The sequence below is a fragment of the Sinohyriopsis cumingii genome, unplaced genomic scaffold (assembly GCF_028554795.1).
Source record: "Sinohyriopsis cumingii isolate HCF-2022 unplaced genomic scaffold, ASM2855479v2 utg000646l, whole genome shotgun sequence".
Lineage (NCBI taxonomy): Eukaryota > Metazoa > Mollusca > Bivalvia > Unionida > Unionidae > Sinohyriopsis > Sinohyriopsis cumingii.
In genome coordinates, this window is record NW_028315921.1 from 214,842 (window position 1) to 241,268 (window position 26,427).

The 26,427-nt window shown below is 34.6% G+C and overlaps 1 protein-coding gene across 1 annotated transcript; it reads left to right on the forward strand.

Moving 5' to 3' along the window:
* The first annotated feature begins 127 nt into the window (after nucleotides 1-127).
* On the forward strand, nucleotides 128-26,124 carry LOC149773345 (uncharacterized). Its single transcript, XM_089946399.1, has 5 exons — nucleotides 128-260; nucleotides 9,077-9,205; nucleotides 13,309-13,462; nucleotides 20,128-20,197; nucleotides 21,206-26,124. The coding sequence occupies exons 1-5, from the start codon at nucleotides 203-205 to the stop codon at nucleotides 22,385-22,387; spliced, it is 1,593 nt and encodes a 530-aa protein (XP_089802525.1). The 5' UTR covers nucleotides 128-202; the 3' UTR covers nucleotides 22,388-26,124.
* Nucleotides 26,125-26,427: the final 303 nt, after the last annotated feature.

Sequence of the window (26,427 nt, forward strand, 5' to 3'; positions counted from 1 at the left end):
ACTGCCGTGTAATTCAATATATAAAATCTAAACCCTTGACTCAGAACATGAACGTTGAGAGTAAACAATTTGATTCAACACTTGAAACCGGAATTGTCGACCTACACTATTGAAATTACAACAGTTACTTTCTAATTGGACCAATTGTCAGCCGCTACGGAGCCTAATGCCAAACAAGACGATCTAGGAGTTGATATATACCATGGACCAAACACGACAACCTAGCGAGGACATTACAAATTGGAAGGAGGCAATAAAAGGTATATGTAATATTTTATGTTTATTTAATGTTAGTTTTTTTATTATATACACGGAGTAATTGTTCCTTGTAATTGCTTTGCACAATGATACCAATAATTTGATTATGTCTAGATTTTCGCAACTAGCATGTCCCCCAACAATCAAGTATAGCATACCTCATTTGAACATTGTTGGTCCCGGGGGTAATGGGTTCGATACCAAGGTGAGCTTGCTTTCATGCAAGCAATTATCCATAACAGCAATTTCTTATGTAGAGAGGCGTCACCGTAAATTTCCAATATCGAACATTCCTATGCTTATAATGAGTCACGGTATTCGTATAAGGAGTTATTTTATGAAGGTATAAATCAAGCAGTGATCACCTTCCTTCCTCTTGCATGTTATCTAAGTATCAAACTTGAAAATTAGCATATAAAGTAAACATTGATGATAGACAGTTTCTGATTTAACTTAGGTTAGTCAAATATTTTGGTTTCTTAAGTGTAAGGTGTAAATGTCATTCCAGTAAGTGTAATTACAGAGTAACTTGAAAATAAGCAACTATTGATTGTTAATGCTTCATTTGGCATACCAAATTTCCAGTTTGCAACAAGTTAATCAGCAACTGCATTGAAAGTTATAACTGTTTGTATCATTAGCAAACAAATAAACTAATTTGTGCATGAAGTATGAAGTAAAATGGCATTCAATCCTCGGAATAATTAAACGAGAGGTGTAGTTCACGATGAGTCCATGCCGCATTAACATTTGCATAATGAGTCTTTTTCGTATAATGAATGCCTTTTTCACCTATAAAACCCTTATTCCGGTTTCAGGCAATATGATCAAAAGATGTAATTTGTTACAATGTCTCGGTTTTTACTATTATAAATACAACATTTATCTTTACGTTTCTAATTTCAAAGGTGTGCAATAAAAATTAGATTTACATGATTCATTTTCGCATGCCTATATTCCATTTTGTACAAACATAATTCATTGCGCATTTTAGACCTACAGCAACAATACCTACCTTTGGAGGTATGTCTTATTTTAGACAAATCGGGTTTAACGATTATGATAGAATGACATAATAAGAACTCATTTAAACAGTTGTTGAAAATAAGACGAAATATAAATTAGGCAAAGACCAATATATGTGAAATGATGTAACTGTGCATATTTTTGGGGAGGGGAGTGTAAAAGCATGCTGTAAAGAGACATTTATTTACATGGAATGTCGTCACCTTTCTAGGTCAAACAGTGAAAAACGTGTACAGGAAAACACGAAGCAAGAACACGTTTGTAACTAGAACCGATAGCCTTTAGTCTTTAAGTAAGAGTAAGTTGTACGCCTAATTGTGATGACAGCCATTGATCAACACCATACATGCATTGCAATTATTGTTTATTATTGATCTAAATTACCAAATAAACAGCAAACATAAGTGCGATTTTGCATACTACTGTACTAAATTGTATTTATAAATTAAGTCACAGTATTGGAACAGCCGATATTTGTAAAGTAAATAAATCTCTCTCTCTCTCTCTCTCTCTCTCTCTCTGAAGTAACATTATTATCGACAAAATAAAGTTAACCATTCCCGCCTCACCAAAGTTCAAAGTATAGTCATTTAGGTTCCCGTTACGTGTGTGTTGACAGATTGACAAGTATTATAATGAATAGGAGCTCATATGCATAGCCGTCATAACCTGTGTCGTAGATAAAGACTAATGTACCAGCTTCATTAGATATATTATCAATTATCGTTATATAATTTCTCAAAAGTAACTTTTAATTCAATTTGGATAGATACGTTTCCAGAAATAGTGTCAATTTCCTTTCTAGTACAGTGCATTGACAATACTTACGTATGTTATTATCTATAACTGCAAATATCCTGATCGAAACAAAGAAGGTATCAGTCAATGCAGTTACTACATTGTTAGTTTTAACAATGAAACTATTATGAAACAATAATGTATACTTAGGGGATGTATACGTGTCAGTATTTGGACAAGATTCGTTCAATGGCTAAGCTTAGTTAAATTTGACTAAATATGAATTTTGAATAAGTCTCATTTAGGAATCTGAAATGAGCACGTTTGCTTCTTTAGGCGCCTCTCGTGTAGGTCGAGTTGTAAAGTCCACGATTAAGAAAACTGTAAAATATGACTCATTTGAAATTTGAATTGAGGTATATCAATCATTACAATATGCAGTCTGATCCATAAATTAGTAAAGGTCATATATTGTAACCAACTTACAAGACATCAAAGATGGATCCTCTTATTCTTGTCAGATAGAATCATTGTTTTCAACGAGTTTTTGAGAGGAAAAACATGTAGAAAAGGGAGTATTTGACTGCAACAAAACCAAAGACTCGTTAGCATGCAGTTTTAAAACACTGCAAGATAATGTGACAGGCTTTAGAAATAAGTTAATTGAACTTCATACATTTTACGTCATCTGTTTCTCCTGTTTTTAACTTTTGAACAGTTGTAAGCATGCAAAATGCAAATCTTATAGGGAAAATGTTAGGTGTCGTGTGAATCTAGGAAGGACGGACGTTATCATAGTGGACAATACCTATTATTTATATGGAGCTTTGTAATGTCCAAGAGATAAGTTTACAAGCTTATGTTGCTTTACTCTTTGTCGCTATGGATTATTTAAACAAAAGGAACATTATATATATAACACACAATTTACGCAGTATCACATGTCCAGTTACCCTTCCGTCATTTTAGCTTGTATGTATGTATGTATGTATCTGTTTGTGTGTATATGTGGATGGATGGATGGATGGACAAACTTGACTAGATATCCTTGAGAAAGACGTACACAAGAAAGATGAAAACAAAAGTTTATAATCCTTCAAATAAGCAGCCAGATATTTGATATAAACCAACGTCCATGACCATCACAACTAAATATCATCATGGGACGCATCCGAGTGCAAAGCGATTGCCTTCCTTAGTTCCCTACGACGAGATGCATCACCAGGCGTGCACCATATATATGCGTCATATACATTTTAATTAGTTTGAGGTTTGAACACTATTATTATCAAGCTTACACCTTTAAGGGTCAGTAAAGTTGGAAAATATGCTGACAAATAATATACCATTTTAGTTGAATGACCTACATGTGTTTTCTTTTTGAAAAAATAGCTTTATCTTTGCTCTTCATAGACCAGAATATGTTAAGGATATCATGTTGCCTTGTGTTAATCCATCCATTAACAGACATTTCGTTTTACCACCCCTCTTCCTAAACTACTTTGTGGATTGCCATGGAACTTTAAACACATTCGTCCCGATGTCAAGCTGCGTCTAAATGAAAATGGTGCTCATGAAACATCCAGTCTTGTTAACACTACTCCTAATGAATAGAAAGTGTATATAACGAGACAACCGAGCAATCAGCTCTTATTCTTATTTTGGAATCATTCCAATGTCTTGTGTTTCTGTTGTAATAGCAAGTCCGCAGACGTGTTTTTCGTTATAATTAAATATTATTTGAGAAGAAAAAATTATTTTTTCGGACTCTTCATTTAAAATTTAAAGTGTTCATTTGGACTTTACTATCATTTTGGATCTGTTGTAAATAGCTTGAAGTAATATTCCGGTTTTGGAATTTGTGCGCAACGTTGCATTCTTTTGGACTTTATCAGAACTTTTGATTTCAGGATTATATTGGATTCATTTCATAATACAGTAAGTTCTCACATTTTCATTTATAACATTGATTGTTAGTTTCGCTTCTTTCTGTTACTTAGTTTATGACAACAGAGTCGCAACACACCAGAAGAATTATGTCTTGTTTGACATTAATTGTGTCCACCTGACTGTCAATATGGTGGCCATCTTAAACCTCTTCTTGACGCTAGTCCTTCCAGATGGATTAGCAAAAAAAGACCTCTTATAATATCAAATCGGTCACAAATAAAAATGTTGCCCATCTATTTTCAAATATAGCTGTCATTGCAGCCATCTTGAAGATCATGTAATTGTTAGTCCACATAACGAAAGTTGTATGGACATGATTTTTTATAAGATTTTTTTTATATAATATCTAAATATTCATATGATATCTGTGTGATCTGAAACTAAAATTGAACCAGTCTTAATTCAAATATAGCTGCCTGGATCGCCATCTTAAAACACTCTTTGTATCAGAACTAATTCTAAAAAACTATTGATATTGACCTGATATTTTCAACAAAATACTGCCATATGAAGCTGTCTTAGATGAAAATAGTGCTGAATTTACATCAAATGTGGCCTCACAGAGGCCAATTGAAAACCACGTTATTGTTAAAAGGCATATCAGAGACCATTTTAACAATAAACACTTAAAAAGAAGAAACGGCTTTATCGTGGATTATTGGAAATTCTTTGTGTCCAATATAGTAAATCCTTTCCAGGGACTTTTGTTTTTAGTGTCATATATCAGAATGATAGATATGGGAGTCGATAGTGATAAATAAACGTGAAAGAATATATCCCAAAAATAATTAGATCCTCAGTAGGAGCTGTCCCCATGCTCGTTTAAACACAACCCCTATTCTGTGTATATAGGCATAAAGAAAAAGATTGTACTTAGTGAATCTTCTACGTGAGGCCGGAAAACATGTTAAAATCAATTATATACATTATGTCTTTCGTTCACACATTTCACTTCCAAATATAGAATGTTTCGATTCTTGGTCCACGATTTCATGTTAGATAAATGTATTCACGAGGCCATTGTTCGTTTATATGTATACCAAGTGCAATGACACATCGTTTCTTGTATGACTATTTCGTTTGCTAAAAATACTAATATTGTGATTAGTCAGACGCATGGCAAACGTGTCACAACTAATTACTAGCGAAACCGAAATGATTTATATATCATATGAACGAGTGTTCTTCATTAGAAACATGAAAAATAAAGACTCAGATAATCAGAAAATGAGTATAGACTTTATTTCCATGTGCACGTTATGGAGAAAACAGTGTATGTGTTTTGTGTCTTTTTAATTTTTAACGTAGCTTTGACCATGTTTCAGTTGTATATCTGCAGTGTTGCAGTTTGTAGTGATGTCTAGCAGTGGGGCATCGTGCCGCAGACATGTAGCATCATATCCCGCCCAGTCACATTATCCTGACACCAGACCCATCAGTCCTAACACGAACCCCTTGCTGTCCTAGCGAGGCAGATGTTAGCACCATTTTTGTCAGTCTTTGGAAGGACTCTCGGCCGGAGATCGAACCCACGACCTCCGTATCTGAGGCGAACGTTCTAACCACTAGGCCACCGGAGCGATTATGGAGACCCCCCTCCCCATATCTTAAAAGCTGGAAAATGCATACGATTGAAATGAAAATGAGCAGTAAAGAATATATATTGGCGAAGCTTTAGGAACATACAAAAATAAATTGTTTGTTCAAGCTGCAATTTACTAAAAACTTAAAGAGATGGCCACCTTAGTGGTCAAAGTAGGATATTAGTGACCATAAAGAGCTACTTTTATTAGTACTAATTATACATTGCAATTAGGATGTTTTTGACCTGGAGAAGAGTTTACTTCCTTATGCCAGACATGTGTTCGATCAGGAAACATAATTTGGTGCCATAAGTGATGGCATATCACGGTTTCCTTTTTAACAAAGCCTGTTGCATACTGGAATCTTCTAGCTGAGGAAATTCGAAACAACACTTCGTTGTACTTTTTTTAAATCACGACTAAATACGAATCTATGCTAAAAATGTTCTGATCTATTACTGTCAAGGAGAAAGGCTAGCACACATTATACATACAATCACTATTACAGAATATGCATACAATGACTAACACAGACAATTCATATAAACACTAGTAAAGATTATTCAATCAAAGACCAGCACATATTAGATATGCAAAAACTATCACAGATTATTCATACAAACACTAGCACAGATTTTTCATACTTACACTAGCACAGATTATTCACGCAAAGACCGGCACACATGCATACAAGGACTAGCACTGATAATACAAAGACCAGCACATATTATTAATACAGGTACTAACACAGATTATTGATACCTACACTAGCACAGATTATTCACGCAAAGACCGGCACACATGCATACAAGGACTAGCACTGATAATACAAAGACCAGCACATATTATTAATACAGGTACTAACACAGATTATTGATACCTACACTAGCACAGATTATTCATATAAAGACCAGCACACATACATGCGAAGACTAGCACAGATGATACAAACAATATCACAGATTATTCATGCAAGTACTACAACAGATTATTCGTACCTACATGCATGGCTTTAGAGAGAGAGATCACGGGCCTTGGGGTACGAAACATCCGGGCCTCTCTTTGTTCGATATATCCCCGGTTGGTCCCCTCTCGTCGGCCCTGCCTACATTTTCACATATTTATACAAACAAATAATATCACAGATTATTCATACAAAGACTAGCGCAAATCATCGATACAACCACTAGCACACATTATGCACACAAGCACTAGCACAGATTATACATACAATGACTAACGCATATCTTACTCTCAGACATCCCATAATAGGAATATTGCCCCACCTTACATATCTAGATTTGTTATTAAACTCCTTGCACTAACTAAAAATCAAAACGATCTCCAAGGAGGTACATCCCCATGAAGCGTAAACGTGGCACGCGTGGTTAATGAGTTAAAAATAATGGTTACCTGTGAACATTTGTTTTTTATATGTCTAACTTTTTTCCATGATTGTAAGTTGCAAATAACATGCTGACATAACTGTTTGGCTCAGAATTCTTGAAACATACTTGTTTTTGTAGCAAGAGTTCTGGGTAAATCTGGTTTACAGTTAGACTAGGTTTTTCCATTAGAAATCTTCACATTATATTACATTATAGGGAAAGTGAAAAATATTTTAGAAAGGAATTTGATAAACAAATCGTTCATTCCTGTTTTAAGTACAGCATGTAAGAATCCTTTACAGTCGTGATTCGCGAGGAATTATTTATATGAACTATTCATTGGAATAACTACGTGCTCATTGACTTTGGATGAACTCATTATTTTGGAAAGATCGTGAACTCACTCATGAACATTCTGGATTGCATCTTTGTGGTACACCAGAACATTCAAGACTATTGTAATTTATTCAAAACATTCTATGTTGCTTAACTTTTTTAAAAATAGATATGTATGATCATTTGGGATTTAATTCACAATAATGAAAGTGTATTTTTGTTTGTAGGGAAATAAATTATTTGTTGATTTTACTCAATTATTTGGCATCACTTTCTTTTTGTTACATATTTTATGACTTGAGTCGTAATACAATATTATATGAATAATGTTCTTATAGTATCTCATAATCATGTTTAAGACTTACATAAATGGTACTAACAGCTGCCTCGCTTGGCGCTCAGCATTAAGACGTTAGTGTTAGGACTGGTCGGCCTGGCGTCATGATAATGTGACTAGGCGGGACATCATGCTACATGTCTGCGGCATGATGCCCCAGTGACAGACATCACTATAAACTGCCACACTGCAGACATTGTAGCGATATGACTGAAAAATTGTTAAAGCTACGTTGAAAATCCAAATCTCACACACACTCTTAATGATGTTTTAATGTTTGTGATATTATCTCGTTATTAATCACACCAGTCTCATTATTAAATTCAATAATATCATTAATGATGAGAGAGCAGAAAATATGTTTATGATTGTTTTTGAATCCTCTGTTTCTCTTCTTTCATTTATGGGCCTTCCACAATGATTTCTATAACAAAATACTGTTTAAACCAAACCAAAAGTAATGGGCTATCCTGTAATTCGTTTCAGGGAAGAATTGACCAGCCGCCATAACGTTGACTACCACGCCTACGTATTAGCATAACATATCAAATATAAAGTTAGCGCATTTTATGTCCACCATGTAAATTTGCGTTCATTATTTCTAAGTTATTCTGATAAGTTCAAGATTTTTTTTATAAAGTTATGACAGTCTGAATTTATGTAACATATATGGTAGCAGTAGGCTTGGTGGTGATCACAGGTCTGAATCTCTGTGAACTTCAAACAAGCTCTATAGGTATCGACGTGTGTTAGAGCGTGGCTGACAACAGCAATACGTACCTTTGTCTTTAGGTAGACGAATGGATGTGATAAAAATGAATAATATTTTCCAGGTTGCCTGATTACTCAAATTGGAACATTCTTCTTTGGCATTGACTATAATCGGATGAAATTGTGGCTGTATCAGGTCCTAGTGCAATTTTTAAAACTTGAAGGCAGACTGGGTGTGGTTTAACAGAAAGGTCGTATAATTATTGAACAATTCAGTAAATGATATAAATTTTACGTGTGTACACTTATCTTTATTTACATGTTATTATACATTTGCGCAAGTGTAGTTTAAATACTTGCACAAGAAAATACGATTAGATGCAAATTTTCAGCAAGTACATTTCATGCCAATTGGCCTGTTTTACGTATAGTCTTTATGGTGGATTGACGGCACTCCAGCGTAGTCCTGGTTATGATATTCCGATTGAAAGTGAAGTTCCAAACATATGAATGTAAAAGTGGCGAAGACCTCTAAAAAGATATCAAAACCAGTAACCGTTAGCGTAATTAGGTGGTCTTAAGAACAAAGACACAAGGTAAGACCTATTTCAAGGGTACGTGTAGGTTATCGTAAATTTTCTTTTCTGTAGGTTTCTGTTCAACGTTATATCGAGAGTTTATGGGTACTGGTATGTGAATGCATAAGTTGAAGAAAAGATAATTTAATTACACTGTATTATTCATTTCAGAAACGTGGGATAAACGGAGAAAACATGTGATACTCGAAGGAAACGGAGGCATCATTTACCCCACGACATATAGTCCACAATACTGTACGAGGCAGACACACACCTCATCCGTTAGCCTGCCTACACATGGTACTGATTATTTGACTACCGTAACGATAATTATTAAAAAAGTAAAGGTCTTTGATTAACTAGTGTCCTAGTCAGAGAGCTTCCATGCTGCCTAGCTAGTTAAATTAGCCACGAGGCATGTAGCATGCGATCACTTGCATGCCACAGTTAAGATAGCTCCTCAATGTAGCTTCTCTCCAGCATCGAGGAAAATCAGCTTATGTATGTATAGTTTCTAACTAGCTTAAGCTTTAACAGATTTGTATATCCATATCATTTTTTGTCAATTTTGATTATGTTTGACGTTATAGAACATTTTCAACATCATCACCTTTTTACCTTAATCATATAGGAGTATATATTTACTTTTATTCTGTAGATATTACCTAAATACAGAATTGAGCTTTCATTTTCCTTTACCATGTTTACTATGTAACTTCAACACTGCACCCCTCGCCGAGTCATACGAAATACTTATAAAACTTACACTTACAGCTGCCTCGCTAGCGCTCAGCATTAAGAGGAGGTTAGTGTTAAGGATTGGTGTGCCTGGTGCCATACTAATGTGACTGGTTGGGACATCATGCTACATGTCTGCGGCATGATGCCCCAGTGCTAGACCACTATAAACTGTCACATTGCATACATCGTAGCGATATGACTGAAAAACTGTTAAAGCTAAGTAACAAATCCAAATCCCCCTACACACACTGCACTATATAACCACGATTGTGCTGATGGGCTGTTAAACCCTCTGCTTACACACATATCATGTATCCAATGACAATACTGTATTGCCCAAACGAATCTAGATGCAACGCCATTTGGCATGTACAACATACAACGTCATAACTTTTAAAAAAGGATCCAGTGTTTCATTTTTTGAGAAGGACATTTGTGCGCTTTTTAGTTATTCTTAATCGGCACTCTGTATGACAGATACCCTTATTCATTGTTATAACGTAAGACCTGACTTTCACGTCTCTGACACAAATTGACATGTTGTCATGTTGAGCTGTTATTGATTATTATAGCAATATAAATCGAAAACGATACAAAATGACTAACACATTCCAAAGGACTCGTAATTTTGCTAAGTGTCATACCATTTGTTACATAATAAAGGTGCTGACCTATTGAAGGTGCTGACCTATTGTCCGTCCACTCGTCAGATAGCACAAGTTTGTTATCGAATCCTAAGCTGTTCAGACGAATGCCATTGAACTTTAAACACACATTTGTCCCAATGTTTACTTGGTCCTAAATGAATCGGTGACACCCAAAGATTCAATATGGCTGCTGCAGCAGCCAGCTTGAAATTCTTGCTCTCACTATTCCTCATTTAGGCATAGTCATATCAAAATGACATTTCCATTAAAAAAATTCTTATGATCTTTATTTGGTCCTAAATGAAAATAGGCTTCATCTGAACGTACAGTCATATGAACATAGGATGTTTACCAGAAGACGTTGTCTTGTTATTTCTGGTTCATTATAGACGATAATGGTCTAACCCCTTTTATGGCTACTATCTTGAAAAAGTTGTTATAGTTTTTCGCTTTGGATAAATGGTCCCATCTTCATGTAGGTTTGAAGAAAGAATTCCGATGATGACTTGTGGATCATTATGAAAAGTTTGCCTGAAGTGGTCATGCGGTCTAGGGCACTCGCCTTTGCAGATTGCTCACATCTTTCCTGTCTCTTGTATTCGATTCTCAGCTCTCCTAATGCGATTATCTGGGTAAGCTTGCCAGTAGCATTACTTGGTCCTTCCTACACCAAATATGTACGGTCATATCGGCATCGGTTTTCACCAAAGTTTTCAAGTGTGTCCTAAATTATAATGATTTGTCTCACGAATGTCGGAGATGTTTTCAATATTCAGCAAAAGAGATTATCCTGTGATAAAGGCCTAAAAATTATATTCAGACAGTTGAACATCATCTCTACTGAGGGACTCTTCTTCTTCAAAAAATGTTTTATATCACGTGGTCATCTTTGTCGGCAAAGCCATGCAATATTTAGTATATACCAAATCATTTCATAACACATCCTAGTGTCACACAGCATGTAATGACGGGACGTAAAACAAAACATATATGGGGCATTCTGATGCATTTCAGTCACATTTCACTATGCTCTACAGCTCTTTTATTAAATAAAATCAATATATTTGGTTCCATAATAAATAGTATCACAGTTCATACGTGTGTTCACTTAAAACAAAATTTATTAAACATAATGATTAATTCAACAATGTAAGTAAATTAAGAAATTAATGAACTTTTGTAAATTACATGAACTCATGTATACATTTTATTTGAAAGGATCATTGATATAAATTAATTAATATTTTAAATCAAAGTTTCCTATTCTAAATAATGGTTTAAAATTGTTTCGTTCTAAAGTCAGTAATTGTACCTCCATCTTCAATTAAAGTGGCATAGCAATCTTTCAATCAAATTTGGGGGTAGGTGGATGGGCTAAATACCAATTAAGCAACATATTTTATTCAAAGATGGTCCAAAATTAAGTTTGAAGGAGGGGTGGGTAGGGGTGCGGGCAGCATTTCTTGCTGTGTCACTCTTTTAATTTACCCGAGAAACGACAGACACCAAAAACATATGCAGACTGTGGAATCATAACAGCAGACTGTGGAATCATAAGAATTCACTGGTTTAGTAGTATTTTTAGAAATGAACTTATATGATACTTTAATGGTATCATGGCTAAATAATGTGACTACTTAATATAAGAATATTATTACAGTAATACAGCAGGTTTGTACAGGGTTGTGTACATGAACGTATCTCGTACAGTGTTGAGCCGAATCTTCTTCCAATTTAAGAATAACATGTCCCCTCCTCTACTGGAATACCATGTCTGCCAATTTTCCACATTATCAGGTGACACAAATATTTATCCTTGACAAGGACAGAAGAAGACTTGTGGGTGTCTAAAGAGAATCACAAGCATAGTTTACTCCCTCATCATTTGTAACTAAATAGCTGGTACTTCAAAGCTAATTTGTGAACTTTCCTTTTCTTTATGATACTTTCAGATCTTCAGCATATACTTCAGCAAACTCTGCGCAAACCTTCACTTGTAAAGTAAAATAGTATTGCTTTAGGTTATAAAGGTGAAAGTTCATTCTTAATGTGACTGACATTATACGAATGATTTCCACACAAAATAATCAGTTCCAATTCATAAACCAGGATGAAACTTTGTGGATAGCTAGCACATAGTATAAGAAAGACCAATCAATTTTGAAGTTAAATGTCAAGGTCACAGTAACTGAAAGAAAGACAAAGGTTTCTGTACAATAGCTTTAGTTAAACAGTACAAAATTGATCCACAATATATATATATATATATATATATATATATATATATATATATATATATATATATATATATATTATAGTACCGGGAGACAACATAAATCTCGGTTTGATGCTCAAAAGATTAAAGGTCAAGGTCAATGTCACAATGTAGAAAATGATTCATACACGCACTTATCAGCTCATAGCCATGTAGTGAATCAGAAGCCTAATGATTTGGGGGCCAATAGGTTAAAGAAAAGGTCTATCTAACTACATGGTGTAAAAGAAGGTTCAAAAGTAACAAGTTTAGTTTTAAGACGGATGGTGATTCAACTTCAAGATGATCAAATTTTATTCACATGGTTAAAGTTTAGATATAAACAAATGTCAATTATATCAGTGTTAAGAAAACAAGTTTAAGGCTTGGGTTTTACCTTAAGCACTTGAAAGATCATACCTATTAGTGCACGAAAATATATAATTGGCATTTATTTGTGCAATAACCCCAAATTAAAATAGAATAGAATAACACATTCTGTAATAACTATAAATAAAAGGTAGCGAGGGTACAAATGGTGAAAAATACAATATTTCTGACCCATTTGTAAGGCGAAAAGGGTAGAACTGAAACGTATGCTAACCTGAAAATTAATACGAAATCTTCGTAAATCAATTTGAACCATTATCTGTTGGATTCTAAGTTAGGTAACTTGATGTGGTTCTTTGTGGGGATGCTAACAAAACAGACACAAGAAATGTGTGGCAAATTAATATATTACAGGCAATATTCACTTTCAGGTAGTGGTGAACGTGAACATAATCCTGGTACGGAATATGCTGAAAATCTTATAAAGATCATTGGTTTTACCATTGCGTCATTGTTGGCCTTCCTTGTCATCTCATTCATCCTTGTTTGGATCTGTAGGCGCAGATTGAGTAATAAAAATGAAAGGTAGGTATAGCATGATGTTGTGGGTTGGACGGATGAGGGGAGAATATTTTCGTTGGTGGGGGCCCCAGAATGTAGTTTTGTGGGACAACAGACAAAGGTGTTTGCTACGATACTGCTTGTATGTGATTGGCTATGTATATGTAATTCAATTGTTTGTTTGTTAGTTTAATTTATTTTATTCCATGACATGCTCCATTTGTAAATATCTTTTAGTTAATGCCACTAAAACACTTGTGTATTCAATAGTATTTTCAAGACTGGACTACTGCAACTCAATTCTGTCTGGTTCATCTCAATATCTGCTCCAGAAACTTCAAAAAGTTTAAAACACAGCTGCCTTGGATCATAGAGTACCACGGTCAGAGCACACCTGCCCGCTGCTCTGTACGCTTCACTGGCTATCCATTCGATCCAGAATCAAACACAACATTTGTTCTCTGTGCTACATTTCACTGTCGGACTCTAGTCCAACATGCCTATCCGACCTCACCCATGCGTATACACCAGCAAGATACTTACGCTCCTCTTCTGACAGTCCTATACTCATTAATCCCATTATGAAAAAAAGTCATATGGACAGCGTTCTTTTGCATACCAGGGCCCAGCAACGTGGAATGAATTGCCCACTGAACTTAAAGACAAAAACACAGTGATCCCATTCAAGGGTGCTCTCAACAACTCACTTATTTCAACTGCAAGAACAAGCTTAAAGACCTAATACTGTTTACTACCTTAAATATTCTCAGCATGTTTTTTATGTTTTCTTATTTCATGGTGTTTGTTTTTGTAATCATATCATTATATGTTTTTTTATATCTTATATCTGTTGTCTAATGTTGTAAAGCGCTTAGAGCTTCAAAAGATTAGGCGCTATACAAAGTCCTCATTATTATTATTATTATTATGATTATTATACTCTTGTAATGCAAGATTGTTTATTGGATTTGATATTGTCTAGAATAGAATTCAGTTCTGTTTTATGATTTTATTATACCTGTTTTATTTTCGACGTAGACAACTAATAATAGAAATATTGTATCTAGTCGCTGACTTGTTTCAAAATTAGTGGTTTTTAGTAAACAACTTTTTTATTAGCCTTCTCAGAGTAAGAAACATGAAACTGAGTCAAGGTCATACCTGGACAACTTGACATCAAGCATGTGTTAGTTGATAAACAAACGCCTATTTTCTCTACAAGGATGAAATCTTGACCCCCATCCGGGACGCTGTTTTGTGTTTTAGTTAGTCTGACAATGCTGACTATTACAAACGTCATCGCCCTCTATCTTGGATTGTATCGGAATTTGAACTGTGATTCACTTAGAACCTTGCATTAATAGGATTCGTGTTTTAATTTTTGGATTATTTTTGGATTTAATCCGTAAAACCGTAAGTTTTTTCTCAATCGTTCACTTTTTATTCTAGGGAAATTATTATTTGTTAAATTTTACAAAGATTGTTATATTCGCTCTTCTTCTGTTACTTTTTTAAGAGGTTAGACTCGTAACAGATTTACTATGACTTTGACAAATGGAAAGAAGAGAAAACAATGTCACGTGTACGCATGAAATATAACTGTTTAACATACCTTACCATATTTTTAATGAAGTATTCATTGTAATTTGATCTAACTGCAAATTTTTCAGGCGAAAAGACTAAGATTAGCAATGTTGCAATATACTAGCGTTATTTAGAAACACAAAATGTCTTAAAAAGTTCTGGTTATATTTATATATTTTAATACAGATGCAAAAATATTTTTTTTTAATAATTTTTTTTGTCGAATTTTTGACCTCATAATGCGTGCATCACTATTATAGTTACTCGCATAAAATTCAGATCGCAAAGACACAGGTCTGCCATCACATATAATGCACCATCAAATATGGGTCTCTCTCTGTAGTTTGTTTTGAGTATTCCGTAGACAGTCAACATAGACCTCGACCTGCTGGCACATTATATGACTGCCTATCAGGTTCTATGTTGTTTGCCGTTGGACTCAACTTATTAGTGAGTATCAACGGTAAGTGCAGTCATTGATACTCGCCTCATGTTTCCTGAATCTGTGGTAATAATTATTACGTTCTCGACTGAACAAATTAATTCAGGAGCAAAAATAAAAACTTAAAGTAACCTTTTTACACCTAGAACTTGCATGAAAAAAATGAGTAATGTACATGCTTGTGTCTTCTTCAGCCCACAGGGACATGACAAGTTCATCTGGTATTTATTTGTATGCATTTCTTTAACAACATAGTTCTGCCACATAGTTGGTACACCTTCTATATGATATGACACCATTTTAAATATCATTTTATGCGATTACGATTTTTTCAAATAAGCCGATGACATTCTGGTCCAGTATTTTTGTACTGACTGGCTTTGATCGTGGGAACACTTCATTGCCCTATACTGGAACATTTTGTTTTTACTATTACTATTAAAATTTAGGCGACCTTTTTTATTCAAATCGACTGCAGAAAAGGAATTGTGAAAAAGAGTCGCTTCTGTCTCTATATGGCCCGTATACCCCATCATGGGCTCGTTAGAATATTATGTATTATCATACGCTGAATAATGGCTTTAAATCTCAAAGAAGAACAAGGACAACACCAGATAAAATTAAGGGAATATGTCAATTGATGGCGTTTTGTGTGAAAAGATGTGTGGTATACCTGTAATATGGAATCCACTATATATACAATAGTGATTTAAATGTTAAGGTATAGCAGCAAATAAACTCTGTTTACAGAACAATGTGTACATAAACCGGTTTACATATTGAAAGAACGTTATCCAACCTCAGCATACTAAGTAAGTCTACTGTTCCTAACTGAATAATACAAATATCCGGTCCCAATACATTACTGTTAATCTGGAATATATATGTTCATAATCAGCACTTCACATATCCAACCTCATATACTCTTAAATTTAGGGTCCTAATTATTTTCGCTAGGTATTTGGTTGCCGCCTTGTGCAGCCGGGCTTGATGGTCCTTACGGTTTGGACCACCTTAAAGGTATTAATTTTAGGTCACTAGAAAAATAATTAATAATAAAAAAGGTTTTTAAAGAAAGAAAAACAAATACAAGAAAATATTTTTAAAAAATTTAGATTAAGTGTTATTGCAATATATTTGTTTCTATATGTGTGGGTTTAGGGTTGGGCTAATGATTTGCTAATCTATATTTATGTTTGATTTATTTTCCTAGCTTTTGGATGAAGCTATTAGTATATTTGTTATTTTATTTTTTAGGCTATGTCTATTTATTTAGACAGATATCTTTGCCGAATACTCGGGCCGCTAAGACATGTCAAAGATATCAGTTCTTATTTATTCCCTAATTTTAAGTTTGTTAGCCTGTCTACTAGTTTTGGCAGGCTTGGATTTATTTTGTTTTGAGTATTTTCCTAGTTTGTGGATGGATGTATTTATACGATGTTATTTTCAGGCTAAATCTATTTAGATAAAACAGAGATCTTTGCCGAATATTCTGGTCGCTAAGACATGTTAAAGATATCTGGTCTTGTTGTTCTTTACATTTGTTTAATTATATTGTATTTCATATACCATTACTAAATAGGTTTTCACCTGTTATTAGGCACAACATTGGGTTTTTTTATGTAAACATTCAGATATTTAGATTGAAAGTTACATATACCTTAATATACGCACATAGAAGTCCAAATGCAAACCTGCTATACCCAGATTTGTAATTAGACTTAGCTAATCTATAATATGATCATGGTATTGTCAAGTTGATTGATGACGGGAATCCAGGTCTCTGTAAATGAATTAATACCGGTTTTTTCTCTTTTAATATCATTTGTTGCTAACATTTCACAACATATTGTAAATATAGCTTAAATACCAGCATTGACGTCACCCTTTAGTCTAGATTTACGATTGTTTCAATTTGTAGTGATCATAGATCATGATAATTTTGTAACTATTTCACAAATGTTTCGACTGTTAATAAAACGTAGAGCCTACATTTATTTTGTATTGGATTATGTTCGGTTTTATGCATTTCTTAGTCATAAAATGAAAGTTAATATATTTTGTTTCAGGTGGATCATCACATTTGACTAAACCCTTTTTTAGATGTTGCTCTAACAACCTAGAGTAATGTTAATTGGATGAGCATTTGTAGTTTTCGGTTAATCACTTTTATTTAACCTACACTTAATCACCTCTGTGTAAACTACACGATCGCTACTACTGGGGACAATTATCTCAAACAGTCTACGCAACAAAGTCCCAGTAATTTCAACAATGAGGATAAGCTTATTGGCGAAACAAGTAACAGTGAGACTTTATTTTGACAGAATTAATTTTTATGGAATTCTTTTTACCAAAAACGTTAGATAAAGGCAGATAAAATTCAATAAAATAGATTTGGTTTTAGAAATTGCAAAGTCGAAGACCAACAGTGGACATACACATATGAATATCATTTTAAAATCCCCGTTGTTTTTAGTTTATTATTTAATTTGGTTGGTTTGTACTTGTACTTCATCACAATTTGAGTATTCCCTGTAGTCACAGATCATATTATGTCTTCAGAGGCCTTTTTCGTCAGCTCATGTGTTTGGATTTTTATAGCCAATCAACACAAGCTAGTACATTTAATGCCAAGACAAGTGTTGTCACATTGCTCTCCAAAGAATACATTATGATTGCTGACCAGGTCTTATTGTTGAATGTAAACCTGTGCCATTTCTCTGCGAGTCAGTCATATCCAGTCTTGTTTGAGATCTGAAAAGTTTCAAATTATATGCCCTTACTATTGATTCTTCTCACATTTTGTGAAATTGGACATGGATATATCTTTCAATCATATCCATCACATGATCTTGTGTATACTAGATTTTTGACGCTAAGCCTGTGTAGACCTGGTTCCTATGTTAATGATGTAAAGCCTGGTTTCTGTGTTTGTGTCTCCAAATTCAAAGTGTCCTCAGGTTTGCACTTTTCAAATTGTATATTTCTGTATTGACGAGGTGAGTATTTCAAAGCGTTTTGCAATACAACTCTTTCAGGATAAAGTTTGTTAATGTTGATAGTTCAGTTTTATATCCATCAATATTTAATTGTAATTGTTGTATAACTATCTTAAAATGTGTCGATTAAGCTTATGAGATTGTTACTATTAAGGAGTCTGATACTTCCATTTATGGTTTTTAAAACGTTACATCTATATTGTGTTAGTGATACAATTTATCAACCAAATACAAACACTATTTGAATTTTGTAAACTATTTATATCTGATGTAGCTTGATTCTGTTTTGGCCAGTCTCTACTTCTTGCCATTTGGAAATCCTGTGTTTTAATTTCCATCTCTACAATTGCCAAGCCATTTCATAGACTATACATAAACATTTCTACTCCTGTCAATTTTTCTCATTTTAATAATCCTGCCTAAAGGCATATGTTCTTTCCCTTCCATCTGTCCATTATCATATATTGCCACACAACAACTCTGGTTCTGCACCATTTATAGTTGTCAAACTCCGTGGAAGGCATTCATTTGGTGTTGGAAGAAGACCAACAATTTCAGGTCGAACATTTCTAACATCAGTATCACTGTTATTGTGAGTGAGTGACAGGAAACAAAATGCTTTCTACACAACATCACTGGTTCAACATCGCGGACTATGACCGCTATTTGAATACAGCTTGCATTTAGGTTATGGAACAAAGATATTGATATTTGGGTCAAAGGTTACCGAGAGAAGATAAATGTTTTCCCCCAATCAAAACATTGGTTACAGACAATATACCTTCACTAAAGTATGCGAAAGCATGAAGTAGAAGTAAGTCACAGGTCAAGATGATCGTGGCTCAAAAACAGGTTCTAACTTTTGTTCTATAGTAAATTCTTTTTATAAACTTTGACGATGACTTGAATGTAGATTACCAAAACAAAATAACATCAGATGGCTCCTAGTGCCTAAAGTTCAGATATACCTTTAGCAAAGGTTCCGGTCGCTGAAACACGTTGGTCAATAGCTTGCATATTTAACCATGTCCTGCTATAGTGCCTACGCAGAGGGATGTTAAGCATGGTTGAGATGTGTAATGAGCCATTCAAAGCACAATTATTAGCTTCACCTTTCAACTTTGCATCAATCTCTAATTTTGCTTCATGTCATATCATGCTTCACAGTCATGGGGCAACGTGGTTCATAAGCCACTGCAGAGAGACAAGAGAGATTACAAATCAAGAACAGGTATATTCTGGTCCAAGCAGGTGTAAAGCAATAGGAGACTGTGATGATGCTTGGTTCAGAAGCAGTGTTTATTGATTTTGTTTTGTTTTGTTTTGTCTTATAATATGATCACCATAGCAGGTTGTTTAATGCCAGGACAATTGGAGTGAAGTGCCTTGCACACACACACCATAGTAACTTACTCGCCGGACTAATATAATTGTAGGGTTTGTGAAGACATGAAACTGGCAAGTTACCCATTCAGCTAATGCAGCTCCCATCAACATCATTGACTCAGAAGGCAATGAAATAACCAGATAGGATTTTAATCAGCAGCAAAAAGGGTCAGGTTTAATGTTACATGATGAAGATTAAGGTAATATTAGAATATGTTGCGCAAAGTAACTACTGGGACATTATATTGTATTTTTAATTTGTTTCCATTTAGAGCATCTATGGGGCGTCCCCTACAAAGAGAGGACACGTGCCACATATATGCGGAAGTTGAACCCTTGCCGGTATGTATATAACCTATTAAACACACATGTACTTATATATATATATATATATATATATATATATATATATATATATATATATATATATATATATATATATATATATATGTATATGCACACAACTCTCTTATTTCAGTGCAGTGTGCATGGAAAACACACGTACCAGGCTTATATTGCGGGGTAATTTGTGGATCTCATTTTTTCTTATGAAAAAGACCCTCAAAATGTTACCCTACATACGGGAAATAAATCTATTAACGAATAAATTGGCAAATAGAATCGTCACCTTGTTTGTTGTATTGCTGAAAATGGAGGTTAGTCCAAGGAAATTTGAATTAGCTTCATACAAATTACCATTTTTAATAAAAGTCAATAATCCGTTAAAGATTATTTCTAAAGAAATGTTTAGCACACTGTAACTAAGAATATATGGCAAAACATTGTTTAATTAAAATGCTAGTGATGCCTCCTGGTGGCAAGACTTTTTAAAAAAAGCCAGTTAAATACGTCTTGTCAAGAGAAATTTACGTTTCACTTCTATCTTCTAATTTGGTTTTAGTGTAAGCACAATAAATGTGACATGACATTTTGTATGCTAGTGTGAAATGTGCCATTTGAAAATTACTGTTTCCAAGAGAAATAGTGATCTGATATTCAACATGCGGAAGTGTTTGTTACGTCGTGGCAATGAATTAAATGTGTTGATGTCATGTATTATCACGTTAAAATACGATTCCAATTTAAGATGGTATATTTAAACTAATATTTGTCTTGCGTATTCATGTCAGTAATTGGCAACATCTTTCAGAAATTTCTTAAGATTAGTCGGTTTTAACACAGCGAAAATGAATAGTGAGATTTTAAAAGAGCTACAGAAATTTGTCTTAAAACAAAAATTTCTGTTGCGATATGAACATATCAATTTCTAGCAAATAGATTTTAATTTTAATGATTTCATATAAAGAATAAAATCTTTCAAACTTTAATGCTTTACTGTTGTGTTTACAGAAAATTGATGTAGATAGTCCTAGCACAAACTCAATAGCAGTTCAACTACCAACATCAGTGCAGACGAGGTGGTCAGGAGTCAGATATGTGTCAGATCGCTTGCTTAGCCCTAATTCCGGACGCTCTGAAACCGTTGACTCCATTTTCTTTAGCAAACAAGCTCAATCCGTGCAATTTCCTCCATTGCCCCCAGTTCCTGATTTTCCTAATAGGGATCGCAAGGACAAAATGAGAGCAGAACGTCAAAAATTTTCATCAGCTCCCTGTCCGTTGATGAATTTCCAAATGTCATCCACTTCATCAGATGTTTTAGTGGAAATATGTAAACGGGAAAATGTTTACAATCCTCTCATCAGAGAAGCAGATCCAGCACCATACGACCGTCTTAAATTAGGAAAAACAGTGTCGGCTGCGCACATTACAGATGAAGGGCCCCCTGGACCACCTCATGACTACTTTGTACTGGAAAAGGAAAATGGGGAAAATACCCAACATGTGGACAAAAATAGTCATCCGTACTTTATGCTGGAAAAGGAGGACGACAGTCTTGATAAAGATTACGCATCAAATCCCACTGAACTGGAAGGTGTAGACGAAGGTGACTGTAATACTAAATTAGCTAATGTTCATTCTATCCCTTCAAAAGAAAAACGTGAAATTGAAAAAGACCATGGCTGTTTAGTACTCGAAAGTACTGCAAGTTCTAAAAGTTTGAACCATGGAAAGGGATCAAATGCTCTTTTTGAAGACAACACTGGACAAGCCTCAGGGAAGTCATCTTTACAGAAGCACATGAACAAAGAGAGCTTTCGTGATAGTTACGAGATATTAAATAATGTTTCGTGCTTATATGACAACCAAAACCATTCAGATGAAAAATCTTTATCTACACAATCATCTTCCTGTCTTGACAAGACCCGGAAAGGAATTCGTCAATCCCACGTTATACAAAATTATATATGGATGGAGTCTACAGAACTTCCCGAAATCAATTATGATAATGAAGCTTCGAAAAGTACTATCTTCGCAGAAGATAATTCAATTTCTGAATTTAAGAACTGCAACTCTTGTAGTCCCAATGCTGATACTGTAAATCAAAATACTAGTTCCGATGATTATATGGAGCCAGTAAAGCCAAAGACACTTGCAGAATACATAGATATTTATCCTCTGGTTCCTTAATGGACAACATCAATTGCAACAAGTTCAAAATAATACATTCACTTGAAATGAAAACATTCTAAAAGCGTAGTCAATTGAAAGACCAACTTCAAAACAACATAGTCAATTGAAAGAAAAAGTTCAAACCAACATAGCCAATTAAAAGGACAACTTCAAAAGAACATAGTCATTTGAAACAAATTAACTTCAAAACTACATAGTCATTTTGAAAAAACAACTTCAAAACAGCATAGTGAATTAAAAGAAAAAATTCAAAACAACATACATAAAGAATACATTTAATTCGTGTTTTATGACCAATCTATCAATATATGACTTAATTATTATGTGGAAAAAAATAAGATTTAACCTATAAATGCATTTATTGGATTTCGTTTGTACTGTTGATTTTGATATAATCAGTTTTACGAATCCCTCTTAGTTAATAATGTACCTCATTTTATCATGAATCGGTTTCCCGCTAATACGCATCAATATTTCATTTTACTGAATGTTTATGAGAGGAGAAAACTGTACGATGATCACAGTACTATTTTACTTCATACTTTTAAAAGCAGGTATTTAGAATCGAGCTGTACAAATATAGGTCAGTTAAGTTTCTGTAAAAGTCTAAGAAATACAGAAGGAAGGATCAATCATTACCGTTAAGTGCACTCTTGTTGTCAAATATTGATTGCCCCATTTTGCATCATAATTTTCTCGACCCATCTTAATGGTTCATGGATTGCAATGAGATAAATCTGTATTGTATGTTTTTCAAGAATAGCACTCTTTACAGCTTTTACATAATCAACTGTTAAGAATTACACTATTGTTTTCCGTTAAGTTTTGCAATTGTGACCATGAGTAAGTTGGATTTACAACTAGACTCTGTGTGTGTGTGTGTGTGTGTGTGTGCAGTCATATCGCTACGATGTCTGCAGTGTAGCAGTAGATAGTGATAATTAGAACTGGGGCATCACGCAACACACATGTAGCATGATGTGCTAACAAGTCATATTATCATGACACCAGGCCAACCACTCCTAACACTAACGTCTTAAAGCTGAGCTCCTAGCGAGGCAGTTGCTAGTGCCAGTTTTACAAGTCTTTAATATAACTCGCGCGGGGTTCGAACCCGCGACCACGAGGCGGACTCTCTAACCACTAGGTCACTGAAGATGTCCCTACTCCTGGACTAATTTGTGCTCCCAATGAATACAATTGTATTATTTGTGGTGATTCACAAAGCAAAGGCATTTTATAACAGCATTTATTTTAGATTTTACTGAATATCACTTAAAATATTTATGTGCTAGCTCCAATGTTTTAAATACAGATAAGTAATATTTAAACATACTGGACAGCAAGTGATATTTGTTAGGTGCAATGAAGAGGCATATCATTCATGGAACATTATTCATTTCTTAGCTGCTACAAGAAACATGTGACTTAAGAAATCTCCCAAAAAGACATTGTTAGTTAACGAAGAATCTGTTCAATTTGAAATGGTTCATGAAAGTGGAAGGTGACTAAATGAATAGGCAGTTTTGGTGTAGAGTAAAAAAAGTTAGAAACAATTCCACTTTGACAGCTAGTGCCCAGTCTGCCTTAAATGTGGTTATGAGTTTAAATCTTGTTCGGTGACAGTCTCTAACCTTGGAATTGGTTTAAAAGGCGGTATTTCACATGTAGAGTATTTATCTTTTGCCAAAAAACTTTAGTCGTTGTTTCTTAATCTTTATTTTCAAAGTCCATTTTTCCTTTTTCTGTGTTTTCATCCCGTTTTCATTCTTCTTATAACATCCTCATCTGGAAGTGTTTCGGCGTCGAGTGGGGTGGTCTCCCTTTCATTTTTCTATTTGCTGTTCGCTCCATTGTTTCCGGGGTCAATTAGTCTGGGGATATTTATAACAGATTTGTTATGTGTAGCCTTTTTGTTGTTTCTGCCTGTAGCCCCATATAGTTGTAATTCTTTTCGGGTTGAGGTTGCAATCAGTGTCCATCGTCTTTCTTTATTCTTTCAAGGTGATATATCACACGTTATAATTTCTGTGTATCCTTACTGCAACTCTCTCTGGTGGCATTTCTTTTCCTTTCGTTGCAGTCGGTGACATAGTTTATTGACTCCTCTGCATGTTTTATACGAGTGGCTTCATTTCCTTCTCCCTGTCGTTGCTTATTAGGAGATCTAAATATGTGCATTCTTATGGTGGATATTCCGTCCTTCCACACAGATGACATTTCCTATAGAAGATGCACCCGTTATGCCACATCTTGACCTAAATTCCATGTAGGCAGAAAACTTCTTTAACACTTTTTGCATGTTTATTTTATTTTTTGATTTTTATAATGGGAGCGCCTGTTTGTACTTCATGTCCTCGGTGCTCTTGCACGTTAGCTCCAAGGAGTTTTATTTCAAATGTTTGTTGCAATCGATCAAACGATCCGTCAAGCGAAATTACAACAGGGATGCCATATTTTATTTCCACTAGTTTTTCTTTTATACTTCTTAGGATTGGCAACGGCTTCACTATCTGTATTTCATTGCTGTTAACACGCATGGTTCCAGATGGCAGTAATGGTTTGTCTCCCTTATGGTGCCTTTTATGACGTTGTTGCTCTGTGCTTTTACTTGATCAATCAGTACTCGATTCGCCACTTCCTTCAGGATTTCTTATATAGTGGCCGAGTCTCGAGGTGTTAGTGTTCTCATATCTATCCCTTATGCCCCATGTCTTCGTAAGACCACAAGTAATCTTCCCTCTTTTGTGCTTTCCGAGGCTCTGTTCTACTCCTGGCATTGTTATGTTTTGATTACATTCTGAGTGTAGATACTCGTTTTCATAAATGCTTTTCCAAATGCAGTATAGTGGACAATGATCACATTGTAAGATTTTCCTTTTCCTCTTATTGCAACTGTATTACACATAATGGATTCATGTTCAAGCGTCAATTCTTGTATTCTTTAGAATATTTATTTTACTGTCTTATTCTAGGATTACATTAGGCTTGTTGTTGTTGTTGTTCTAGGGTTTAACGCCATTTTTCAGCACAAGATAGGCTATACATGGCGGCCAGTATAACTGGTGGAGGAAGAACCCTGGAAAACCCAGGGTAGAACCACCGACCCACGAGAAGCTACTGGCAGGCTTTCCCACGTACCCACGCTAGCCGAGCCTTGGACTCGAACCCAAGCAGACAGAGGTGAGATGGCAGTGATCAGGAACGGTGAGCACTTTAGACCACTCGGCCACTCGGGGCCCCACATTAGGCTTGAAAATGGCATACGTACGTACGTACATACATACATACATACATACATACATACGTACATTCTGCATTCATTCAGTCCTGTTTGATTTTTAATTGTTACAAGTATAACATATTTCACATTTGCTAAAGGAAGTCATAAGTCATGTTTCACTAATTTGTGTTTTGCTTATATTTATAGCTAATTGTACACATTTTTACTAATATATTTATGATTTCACAGTCTTCAAGGTTTCTCGCTGAATTTATTATTGGTAATATCATTCATTTTATGTGATACTGAGAATAACATTTTTGATTAACAAAGTAAATTTAGAATTTCAAATGTGATTTTTTTTTCTACAGAATTTGTGTTGGATTGTGTTCACGGCAAATGAGATTAATTATCTCTGGTATACCTTTCAAAAGAGAAAAAGTAAATGCGATTTTTCAATATTTAGATTTATAGGTCAAATTCATATTCTACAGTAAATAGCTATGAAAAATCACAGACTTCGTTATTTAAAACATCACCCATTATGTATGCTTCAGGATTTTGATATTGATATGGATATAATTCTAGCCGTTCTTTACGAACCAATCTTAAAAGGAATCAGACACAAATACATCCTTACCAACACAGGTAACTACAAAATCATATACCTAGACAAACACAGCTGGAACCATTTTTCGGAGAGTGAATTGGTCTTAATTTAAGAAAAAAGCATTCCCTTGTGCATATCTTTAAACCCAGGCCTATGCTAGATAAATGTTTTCAGTACAAAATTGGAATTCTAGCTTACAGTGCA